This window comes from Phascolarctos cinereus, unplaced genomic scaffold (genome assembly GCF_003287225.1).
Source record: "Phascolarctos cinereus isolate Bilbo 61053 unplaced genomic scaffold, phaCin_HiC Scaffold_726;HRSCAF=1367, whole genome shotgun sequence".
Classification (NCBI taxonomy): domain Eukaryota; kingdom Metazoa; phylum Chordata; class Mammalia; order Diprotodontia; family Phascolarctidae; genus Phascolarctos; species Phascolarctos cinereus.
In genome coordinates this window covers 361,460,043-361,472,448 of record NW_027556098.1, presented here as the reverse complement: position 1 = coordinate 361,472,448, position 12,406 = coordinate 361,460,043, and the positions used below count along the sequence as shown (strand labels likewise).

General features: G+C 44.9%; 1 protein-coding gene across 1 annotated transcript in view; it reads right to left on the bottom strand.

Moving 5' to 3' along the window:
- MACF1 (microtubule actin crosslinking factor 1) overlaps window positions 1–12,406 on the bottom strand; it is a 370,629-nt gene that overhangs the window by 127,694 nt on the left and 230,529 nt on the right. Inside the window, 8 exon segments of the mRNA XM_078145466.1 lie at window positions 3,148–3,314; window positions 3,520–3,837; window positions 4,368–4,576; window positions 5,410–5,533; window positions 5,781–5,957; window positions 8,177–8,695; window positions 10,214–10,438; window positions 11,973–12,206. Coding sequence (XP_078001592.1) covers window positions 3,148–3,314; window positions 3,520–3,837; window positions 4,368–4,576; window positions 5,410–5,533; window positions 5,781–5,957; window positions 8,177–8,695; window positions 10,214–10,438; window positions 11,973–12,206 — 1,973 coding nt within the window.

The window sequence follows — 12,406 nt, the reverse complement described above, 5'->3', positions numbered from 1 at the left end:
TCGAGCACACATTGGGGCTAATCATGGATTCACAGCAGCCTAAAGAGCACTGGACCTAAGTCAAGAAAGGCCTGTATTCAAATCCAGCAATTACTAGATGAATGATCATGGATAAATCACTTAACTCACTCTTAAGCCTCATTTTCATTGCCTATAAAATGAGGATGTCAATAATTGTACTGTATGCTATAAAATGACTGCTGATTTATTTAAAAAAGCATTTTATTTAAGCATTTACAATGTGCAAGGCACTGGGTACAGTGCAGAGTATCGTGGGGAAAGTACTTTGTAAATGTTAAAAAGTTACAGAAATTTAAGTTATTATAATTTGGGCTATTTTTCTAGCTGAAGAGTTTGGCTAAACCACTATATACGCCTGAAAGCAGCCCCACTCAAGAACCTGGTTCCCTCAAAGGCTAGGGATGACCGTCAGGTTCACTCTGGAATGGATCAAAAGGAGGAAGAAGGGACCATGTTCTTTCCCTTATATTGATAGAAGCATTCTGCCTAATCCATATTCTAGGGCTGAGCTCTGTTTTTCTTGGTCCTTTTCACCCTATAACTTAGAAATGTAGCAACGGACTATCATTTGATGCCTTGATAACTGACTCCTCTGGCAGTAAACAATGTGCCAGAAATAAAACAAAACAAAACAAAACAAAAAAACAACAGTAGCATGAGAAGGGAGAAGTTAGCCACAAGGTCTTCTGGGTTGGAAGTGGCCATCAGCAAACACTCTGATGAAAAGTCAGGGAAACCTGACCAGTTCATAGAACTTTTAAGTCATACGACTTAATGGAAGGAAAACCTAGGAGACTCTGGGCCCTTGACCTTCTCTCTCCTCCCTTCTGCTTAAAAATATCTGTCCTTGCTTTTATCTGTCTTGGTGACTCCTACTATCCTGCAATAACCCAGGCTGGCAGTCTCTAAGGCTTCAGTGAAGTAGCTGGGCATTTGGAAGTTCTCACTAGATTGTGAGCTCCTCAAAGGCATGACCTGTGTCTTTTCTGAACTCTGTATCTCACACAGTACTAGGCACAATTTTTTGTACATAGTAGGGGCTTAATAAATGTTTGCTGAATGAATGAAGGTTCTTATCCGTATCTTTCACTGTAAAGTTGGCATGGATTTCTTTTCTTGGAGCAGCTTGAACTTATCTCCTATCTCTCATCAACTACCCCCAAAGCACATTTCCTAAACCAGACTAAAACAGATGGAGCCATGCCAGTCCACCTACCCCTCACTCAAATTGATGGGATTCCCTCTAATTTTTAAACAAAATTTCAGATGCCACTCTGATCCCAAATCCACCCCCCTCCCCCGCCATACCCCAAGTTGTTCCAAGGTATCACAGAATTTAGAATTGGAAGTAATCTTAGTGATCATCTAAAGGTTTCAAGGGCCAGGCCTCTTAATTCCATAGTCCACGCTGCATCTTTAAAAAATACCATTGTTGCTTCTTTTAACAACAGTCAACAAATACTTATTAAGTGCCTACTATGTGACCAGCATTGTGCTAAGGGCTGGGGATACAAAATGAGGCCAAAGACAGTCTCTAACCTCAAGGAGCTCACAGTCTAACGGGAGAGAAAACAAGCAAACAAATATGTACACACAAACTACAGATGGGATAAATAGGAAAAATTAAGAGAGGGAAAGGCAGTAGAATTTAAAGAGAATGGGGTAGGCTTCCTGTAGAAGGTGGGATTTTGGTTGGAACTTAGAGGAAGCCAGGGAAGCCAGTAAGCAGAACTGAGGAGGGGGAGCATTCCAATCAGGGGAGAGCCACGGAAAATGCCTGGACTGACAGATGGAGTGTCTTGTTTGTGGAAAAGCAATATCCTGTCTTCAATGAAAGAACCTTCTATTTCATCACTATTACTGAGAGGCAACACCCTTGGCTTTATATTAAAAATTCTTTTGGGAAAGGAGGAGGTACAGGCTCCCAGCCTGGGAGGGAAACTTCTAACCTACAGTGATTCAAAATCCAAGTCCTTGGTGTTACCTTGTCTGGCAGAGGAGAAATGAAAAGTGGGTTATGTCATTTATTCATTCAATAAGTATTTTTTAAGTGACTACTTGAGTTAGACGCCAGGAATAAAAAAAATAGAAATAGCCCCTGCCTTTCAGGACACTGGTTATTGGGGAGAAACAGTACACAAGTGAAGATGAAGGATTTTTTGTCCAGTCAGAGGACAAAGCACTAACAAGAGAAGCATATGACTCCTTGAAAAGGTGGCACCTGAGCTGAGCCGTGAAGGAAGCAGGGAATTCTAAGAGAAGGAGAAAAGGGGACTCATTTATGAACTATTACACACCAGGCACTGGGCTAGGGTCTAGGAACATAAAACCAAAACGATATAGTCCCTGTCCTTGAGGAGGTTATAATCTATTCAGGGCAACATAGATGTTCATTATACACAAGGCAGTTTTGATGTAATGGAGAGGCACTACCAACCGGGAGAACCAGAAATAATCTCAAGTAGCAGATGGTGCTTGAGGTGAGCTTTCTTAGAAGGAAACTAGGGAAGGGCAGCTAGGTGGTGCAGTGGATACAGCACTGGCCCTGGAGCCAGGAGGACCTGAGTTCAAATCCAGCCTCAGACATGTGACACTTACTAGCTGTGTGACCCTGGGCAAGTCACTTAATCCCAAATGCCTCACCTAAAAAAAAAAAAAGAAACAAACAAACAAACTAGGGAATCTAAGAGGAAGAGGTGAGGACAGAGTCCATCCCAGGCTTTGGGGATGGCCTGTGTGAGAAGGCATAGAGATGAGGCCATTCGAGGGACAGCAAAGAGGCCAGTTTGGCTGGACCAGAGTATGTGAAAGGGAGGAAAAAAAGACTGGAGCCAGACCATGAAGGGCTTTAAATGTGAAACAAAGGAGTCTGTATTTGGTTGTAGAGGTAAGAGGGAACTTCCTGAGCAAGCACCTAACAGTCAAATATAGCCTTAAGACCATTCCTTTGGCAGCGATATGGACCATCGTTTGCAGAGTGCAGATCCTGGAGGAAGGGAGAAGAATTAAGAGGCTACTGTAACAGATTGGGTAGATGATGGTGAGGGCTTGAACTGAAATCTGGAGGTCTGATGTTTCTCAGTTTGAGCACATACAGGGAGCACTGCCAGGAAACAGAGAACTCACCTTTCTTGAACTGACTTTTGAAGCCCTGTGAAATCCTTCTTTAGCTTCTGTACCCTCTCCTGGTACTGAGAGGCATCCAGTGTGAAACCACAGGAGCTGAGATCAGTGACCAAGTGCTCAAGCAAATCCAGGTTCTCTTGCTGCTCTCCCATTTCCAAATTCAGCTCCTGACAAAGCAAACAACCATAATTTTTCAGGTTCTCCCTGCTGAAGATTCTTTCTAAAAAGAGAGGTGACCTATAAAAGAGTCAAACTGGCAGCATCAACCACTGAATCAAGTGAGTATACAGTCAATCCGGTACTCTTTAATCAGTCGTGTCAGGGCTCCCTTGCACAAATTCCTTACATCACCCATTACAGAGTTACCCTCACCTGAATCTGTTGGGAGAACTGAGTAATATCTCTATCAGGCTGGTTCCCAGAGGCGAGCATCCGAGCTCGGCTGTCCAAGAACTGCTGGAGTTTCTCTGAGAGGTGCTCAAACATCTCCACCTGGGGCAGGAGCTTCTTCAGGGAGCTCTCCTTCTCCTGCTGCCGCTGACACAGCTGGCTGAAGCGCTCACTCACCTCCACCAGCTTGCCCTGAAGCCCTGTGGCTGTGGCACCATCAGCTGTCTCCATGAATCGGGTCACCATTTCATGGGTGGCCTCTAGGCTGCTCTTCTGCCGGGCAATGTCCTGCTTCAGTTTCTGCCATTAAAAACATGTTGGCTCTAAGATCAACTCACCTCAGGAAAGCTGACAAACACTGCCCACCAACCTCAGTCTCACCTAAGAATTCATGGAAAATATTGCCATAGCACTTTCAGAGCTCCCACTTTCTGCCCAACCCTCCTCAGGGCCTCCCATCATAATAACCAACTTGCAATCTCTCTTCCTAAGGACAAACCAATTTGCAAGTGTGTGTGTGTGGGGGGGGGGCAAGTCACTTAACCTCTGTTCGCCTCAGTTTCCTCAACTGTAAAATGGAGATAATAGCACCTTTCTCCCAGGGTTGCTATGAGACTGAAATGAGGTATTCGTAAGGTGCTCAGCACAGTGCCTGGCACATAGTAGGTGATACATAAATGCAAGTGACATATATATTATATACATGATATTCACTCAGTTTCTTTTAACTCTATTTGAGGATTCAGGTAAGTGGATTTCGAAGCCGTTTAAATGATGTCATTATTTAGTTTGGTATTGTTCACACTGTTCTGCCCATACGACTCTCTCACCACATTGATGGCCAAGGCTTCCTGGATAGCTGTTGAGGTCAGTGATGCCACCTGCTCTCCCTCCAGGCTCTTCTCTACCTCACTGAGGGACTGCAGTAAGTTCTCCAGACCCTCCTGGACACTTTGTGACTGAGCAATTGCCTTTTGTAATAGATCAGCACGTTCTTCCAGCCTCCCAGAAAGGCTCTGAAAATGGCCCAAAATGGAATCTGCAAGATTCAAAGACAATGGGGACAGTGTTTTTCTAGGTAAATCATTGCTCGTCCCCAAAAGAATATCTGGAAAAAGATCATTTGGCAGATTTCCACTTGGAGAAGTTCCCCAAAAGTAAACTCTAAATTCTACTGTAAATTCTATAAAATTGACTTTACAAGGTGTCAAGAAAACCCAAAAGGGAAGGCAAAGCTTGGAGTACTGTTGATGAGTGGAACTCAAATGACATAAGCATAAATAAAATTTAAAAAATCACGTATTCCCCTAAAAAAAACAGAAAGAACATCACTGAAGTCTCCCTTAAACATCTGAGCTGGCCCTCTTCCTCTGCTAAGCAGATTTTCAATTTGGTTTCTTCTGGTTCCTGATAAAAATATCTGCATCAAAGATTAGCATCTTTTGAGAGAGAAGTTTAACCCTCCTCTGACCAAGTGCCCCTTAGGCCAGCTGACAACTTTAACTGGGCATCATCCCACTCCCAGGTGGAATGCGTATTTGGATTTGGAGGTGCTAGGCTCAACTCTCAGCTCTGCTACCTGTGTAACCTTGGGAAGGTGCTGGGGTGCTCCTCTAAAAATGAAGGGGTTAGGCAAGATAATATCCTAGGTGCCTTCCACTTTGATGATGCCACCAAAGTCTGGTCGGGGTCAGACCTACTTTGCGCTATTCCCAGTATCCCAGCTGTAAGCTCTGGACTCTGATGATGTTAAGTGAGGCCTCCCCATCTTCACTCCATGCGCTCCCCTACCCCAGCTGTATTCCTGGGGAAATTCTCCCCTGTAGCCTCCTGATCCCTGCTCTCTCAGTACCATCTGGTTTGGCTCCGTACCTGTAGTTTCTTGGATGTGCCGAGGATCAGGAGCTGGCTCACCCTCCATCTCCATAAGGGCCCCTGCTGCTTTCTGGAGCTTTTCTACAGGTACCTGATGCTCGGCCAGATCTCCCTGTAACCGCTGTTTGTCCAAGAGCAGAATGAAGACCAAGAGGGTTAGTGACCTTCTTCTAGGGCCTCTAAGTCAGCAAAACTACCCCCAAAGGTAATTGCTAGTGTTCAGAAGGGGGTTCGGCACTCTGGTCTTGTTCAATTCCCCCCCTTGCCAGTTTCCCTTCTCCAGTCATTTCTAGGTCATAAGATGTGGGGGGAACTTAAGGAGACCATTCTGATATCAGGGCTTGGGTTTAATTGCTGACTTGTTTTACCTTTGTGTTTGCAAGTTGTTGCTGAAGGACTGTGGGGTCAGAGGCCACAGGGTCTGAGAGAAGCTGGTTCACCTTGCTCTCACACTCCTGTATCCAGGACTGAAGGCTGTCTGCGCTGCTCTGGAATTGCTGAGAGTGATCCAGAAGCATGTTCAGGTGAGAACCTAGTTTGTTGCACTGTTTCAAGAAGAGGGGGAAAAACTGGGTAAGGATAACTCTGGGCTGCTCCCCCAATGCCAGGTGCTTCAGGAGTATCCACTTTCCTGAAAATTGCTTTCTCTTCCCAGATATCCCTGTTTCTTTATCTCTGTTGAAAAGTGACCAATACTTAAAAGGGATTGTTCCTCTACTGTGAAGCTTTCCTTCACACCTCCTATCAGAAATGATCTTTCCTTGCTTTGTATTACATTTTCTTAGCACCACCCAGCACAGTCTCCTTTTCATTGTCTTTATCTCTACATAGTTTACCTTCTCTGCCAGACCATACATTTTCTGAGGACAAGTATCATATCTTGCTCTTGTTTGTATAACCCATGGCCCTTTGTGCTTGACAAATAGTAAGGGATCAAGATGTGGCTATTTAATGAATGAAAGTAGGCAAGCATTTTATTAGGGAAGAGCACAGTCTGGAGTTAACTAAAGCTCTGTGAATTCAGAGTTCGATGCAGCAGCCTCCATTCAAACAGTCACTGACTGTATCTGTTCCCCTATTCATAAATGGTTAAAGGATATGAACAGGCAGTTTTCTAAGGAAAAATCAAAGCTATCAATGGCCATATGAAACTGCTCCAAATCACTATTAGAGAAATACAAACTAAAGCTATCTAAGGTGCCACCACCTCAAGCCCATAAGATTGGCAAAACTGACAGAAAAGGAAAACAACAAACAGCGGGGGAACTGCAGAAAAACAGGCACATCAGTACAGTAATGGTGCAGCTGTGAATTGGAACAGCAGTTCTGGAAAGTAATTTAGAACTCTGCCCCACATATTCTTAAACTATGCACAACCTCTGGCCTGTCAAGAACACTACAGACCGATGCCCCAAAAGATCAAAGAAAGAGGATGTGCCATAAGCAATAATGAAGGGCATGGTTTCAGAGAAACTTGGGAAGACTTGTGTGAACTGATGCAGAGAGAAGTGAGCAAAATATGGAGAATAATTTAGAAAACACTGAAAAAAAAACCAACTTTGAAAGCTGTAAGAACTCTGCTCAATGCAATGACCACTTGTGAGGAATGCTTCCCACCTTCTGAAAGAGGTGGTGGGCTGAGGGCACAGAATGAGACACATATCTTTTGGACATCATCAATAAAGGTATTTGTTTTGCTTCACACTGACATTACAAAGGTTTTGTTTCTCTTTCTTTTTTTCCAATTGAGGGTGTGAGAGTAAAAGAAAACAGATTTTTAAGATTGCCTTTGGGTTAGGCAATGGGGTTAAGTGACTTGCCCAGGGTCCCACAGCTAGTGTTATGTGTCTGAGACTGAATTTGAACTCAGGTCCTCCTGAATCCAGGGCTAGTGCTCTATCCCCTGCACCACCTAGCTGCCCCCGAAAATAGATTTTTTTTAACTGAAAAAAATTAAACTTGAACTTAAAAAAATCTATCTGCATTTTGCCTGTTCAGTTCCCAGCTCTTTAATGCCACCTCTTGCGTGCAGCCTTCCCTGATTCTTCCAGCCTATCACAGTCTCCCTGCACAGCCTCCCTCAGTGATCTGAGTATTGGCACCTCTCTGATACCCTCATCATATGACAGTGGATTGATCTACATCTGGGGTTTCATTGGTGTAGGCCACTCCAGAACTCCCAGGTGAGGAAACTTCCTCTCCCAAAGCATATGTGCAACTCTTCTGCATTGCCTGTGGACACTGAGAAGTTAAATGATTTGCCCAGGATCACAGAGTAAAAGAATGAGCCACAGGCAAGATTTGAACCCAGGTTTTCCTGACTTAGCTCTCTGTGCCAAGCTGCCTCTTATCCTGTAATATTGCATATTACAATTATCAGTGTTGGTATCTTATTCCCATAATCGATTTTTCCATGAGGTCAGGGACAAGCTGTTACCTAAACTGTGTTTGTACCTTCTCTAGAACATATCACTTAATGTTTGTTATACTGTGTATACAGCATGCATTTAATATCTGTTGAATGAACAAAGACACAACAGCTTGGGACAAGGCCACATGCTCAGTAACTTGCCCCATGTCCACTATTCCAGAGCAGAGAGAGAGAGAAGCCTGAGTCCCTGAGGAGCCTGCTTATTAACAGCATGGGGATCTGTCCACCCTACTTTGTGGAAGTGATTCCCACTCTATGCCATGGGGACCATGGGCAGGTAATAGAAAATTCAATGAGATAATTGACCTCTGGGATTCGAGTTTTCCTCCATACCTTTGAGTGAAGGGCAGTATATCTTTTGGTTGCATTGTCCAGCTTACAGGTCACTAAGTGCCTGGTTGCTGAGGGTTCTGTGCCTTCCCTGGAGTTGTTTTCTGTGTCCAGGACCTTCTGTCCAGACATGGTGACAAACCGTAAGTCTCCTTTGTGGGAAATGACGTCCTCAGAGAAGCTCTTCTGTCGCAGCAGCAGGGACTGGAGGGCTTCAGGGTCGCTGCCTCCCTTGTGCACATTCTCCAGCTCCCTCTCTGCCTGCTGAAGCCAGTCTTCAAACTCCCCGTGGTCACGGAGGAACTTCCGTAGCTCATCCCGCAAGGCCTGTGACTGCTTCAACTCCGTCTCTGCTTGGGCCAAGGAGGCAGCATACCGTTCTCTCAAGTCGCCGAGGTTCTGCTGAAGCTTCTGCCGCTCCTCTGGGGCCAGGCTGTGGCCATGCTTGTCCAGAAACGCCTGAGCTGCCTGAGTGGCCAGGATGAAGTCTTGCTGCTGGGATAGCAGCTCCTGGTGACGGGCCTGGGAAAGAAATCCCAAACCAAAAGGACAATTAGAAGAGGATGATAAGAACTCACGTTTATGTTACACTTTATAGTTCAAAAAGCACTTTCCAAATAAGCCTGGTAAGGAAGTAGTTCAAATCACTATTTCTGGTTTTCAGATAACAAAACTGAAGGTCAATGACATAAGGTGATTGGACAATGTCACACAGCTGGATAAGTATCTAGGCCAGGATGAAAACTCACCATCAGGCCACCTGATGCCAAGCCTGGTATTCCACATTGTCTTTTCAATCTATAAGAATTCTGGCAAGTGAGGAATCAGAGGAACCAAGTTGCCAGTCTGTTTTTGTTTTGCCCAGTGGTTTTATGTGGACATTCTTCAATCTGCTCAGAAGCAGATTTTCCCTTTCTTTTCTAAGAAATTCCAGAATTATTCTCTGAGCACTTGGGCAGAATACCACCTTATGTTTGAATACTGTTTCTAAGGAAAGGGGCTGCCTTTTGGGAACCCTGGGATGACCTAAGTGTCAGGCTGAACTTTTTTTTTTTTTGGTGAGGCAATTGGGGTTAAGTGACTTCTCCAGGGTCACACAGCTATTAAATGTCAAGTGTCTGGGGGCACAGTTGAACTCAGGTCCTCCTGACTCCAAGGCTGGAGCTCTATCCATTGCACCACCTAGCTGCCCCTAGGCTGAACTTTTAAAGTGATGAGAAGACCATCACATTTATCAGCTTTCCTTGATCCAAGTAGATAGTGGTGGTAAAGCTTGGGGGGGACAGGGGGACGGGGGGACGGGACCGTGCAACGGGGAGCAGCAAGATCTAAAACCATTGGGCTGAATCCTTCACAGTGATTTGGTTTTCAAACCACTTTCACATGCATGAATTTCATCTGATCCTTACAACAACAACAACGTGATGAGGCATTTTAATCTATAAAGAAACCAAGGTCCAAGTAGGTTAAGAGACATCTCTAAAGTCACATGAAGAATAAATTGCTTAAGTGAAGTATAACGGAATCACACAAGCTCATCTGCTCTGAGCCTGACCCTGTTGCTGGCTGACCCATGGATAGCTCCTAGCAGACACGCTACTTACTGACAATACTGACCCCTGCAACTGATTCCTCCCAAAATCACTGAACATTTATTTTGGGTGAACTTGTATTGTCACAGCAGGACAGAACAGGAACTGCTTTGTGTCTTTGTAACCTAAGACCTTCCATCATAACTCGCTGCACATAACAAGTGCTTAATAAATTCCAGAACAATCTTGACCCTGGTGCTGACACCGAACAGTTTGAGCTTTTGAGGTTGTGCCATGCAGTCTCTCCTGACCTAAAAAGTGGTTGAGGTTCCCTCAAGGGCTTGGGAACCCGAGGGAACAACACTATGGCCCAGATGTCATCTCCCTACACCTGATGGCCACTGCCCTCTCTGCCACCCAGCCAGAGAGGGAGCCAAGGGACAGTCAAATATCCCAAACACAGGGTCTGTTCTTGTGCAGGTCAATAAGCATGAAGAAAGGCACTCACCTTTGCACCCTCATACTGCTGGTCCAGCTTCTCTGGAGCTTGGCTCATCTCAGAGTAGCCATCAATGGTGTCTATGACTCCATTCCCCAAATGCTCTCCTGGAGTGTGTTCCAATTTTGGAAGGCTGGACTTGGTCAATCCACCTGTTGATTCCAGGGATGCCACCCAATCCAGAAGGGCATCAATTTTACTTCTGTTTTCCTCCAGTTCTTTGGCAGCTTTAGTCTGAAAATACCAGTGGCAGGTGAGAAGAGAAGGCCTGAGTCATTTAAAACATCTGCATCAGGCTGGGCTTCAGCTAAGAGGTAAGGGAAGTTAAAAATCTGTGTATGTGAAGCATTTGCACAGAAAACCAAAACATTACCATGAATCCACTGAAAATCCACTGAAAAATAATTATGTCAAGCTTGTCCTCTAGCTGTTTTTACCCCTCCCCTATGCTGTCCACAGCTAAGCAACAACAGTAGTCTTAGAGGACATCCGATAGTTGGAGAGGTCTGTAGGGAAATCACTTGGCAGCATCACATCAAACCCCTGTTAAACACATGCCAATCAGCTGCTGCAGACAGACAAGCACATACCCTCCCATTCCAATCGGACACCATTCTCTGTGTCATCCAACCTAGATCTTTGGGCTGCTGCTTCTCACACCTTTCTCTCTTTTCAAGGCAGTCAGTTCTCAAACTTTTCCTCAATCTGGCTTTCCAATTTTTTAGCTGTTTTTTTGACATTTAAAGGTGGTAAAGTGTTATACATATGAGTTACTTCTTATGAACCTCAAAACAACCCTCTGAGTAAGTGCTACAGATAGGGTTTTCTTCCATTTTACTGATGAGGAGACTGAGATGGGCTAAGTAACTTGTCCTGAGTCACAGAGCTATGAAGTGCCTAAGGTGGAATTGGAACCCATATCTTTCTACCTTCCATTTCGGCACTATATTCACTATGCCAATGTACTTCTTAATGTGGTACAGCAGGCTGTGCTGGATTCAAAGTCAAGAAGACCCAGGTTCAAATCTTGCTTAGCTGTCTGACTTAGGACAAGTCATTTCATCTTTGTGCCTCAGGCAACTCCCCAGGACTCATTTACTATGCATCAATTGTGATTTGTCTTGGTGAAGGGAGTTCCCATACCAGGAGTTCCTCATGCCGATAAAATAAAAGAAATCTTTCTCACAGTCATGTAGTTAATTTTATTACTCTTCTCAAGATTGTCCATATCTTTCTTTAGCTGCTGAAACCAGAGGAAGGCTATGCCCAGCACTGAGTATAATAAAAGATGACCCTCAGACTTCTATAATTTCCTACTCCTACTTGGAACAGTGCCTGTGTTCCAAGTGTGCTTGCAATCTGAACTAGACTGCTACAAGGAGGACATGTGGCCAGCTTGTCGTCCCCTAGAGATGTGCCAGAGAGTGCCCTCTAGCTCTGACAGGATCCGGGATTTTAGAGCTTGCCAGGGGCCCTGAAGATTATCTAGTGCAGACTTCTCACTTTACAGGTAACCCAATGACACCTTTGTGTCCCCTGGCTTCCCAAATCAACTCATGGAGCTCTTGGGTTGATTTCATTCTATTTTGTGTAGTTCTTTAATGAAGCAATGGTTACTGGTCAGGTACTGAGATTGCTTTTTGAAACACACATCTCACGGTCTGGAGTTCCTTGCTGATGACTTGGAAGGAAAACAGTGGCTCTGTGGGGCCCTTCACTAAGACGGCTACCCAGGACAAGCCTCCAGGGCCATTCTCTGCTCCACTACCTTTTCAGATTCCTGCTGCAAGGCCGCAGTGACTGCCTCCTCCAGCTCCTTCTGGGCCACACGTGTCCGTTCCTGCAACGCCTCGGTCTGTTCTTTGGCCCGGCGCAGCTTTTCCCTCAGGGCACTCAGCTCGTGGGGGCTCAGTTTGGTCTGGTTCTCCTCCAGGAATCCTTCAGTGTCTTTGATGACATTGGCAAAGGAAGTGGTGTGGTTCTGGACATCCTTCTGCAGATCCTTGTTATGTGACAACGGGGAGAGAACAATCAGTCTCAGTATCACTAAGCAGCATAACGGGCAGAGTAACCACGGAAAAAGCTATCAAATTAGGGAACAACATGGACATTCTAAGAGCAGTGCTCTCAATACTGATAACTAGGAACCTAACATGTAGTCTGAAAACTGTGAGGGTACTCATCAATTATCAGTTATCCATG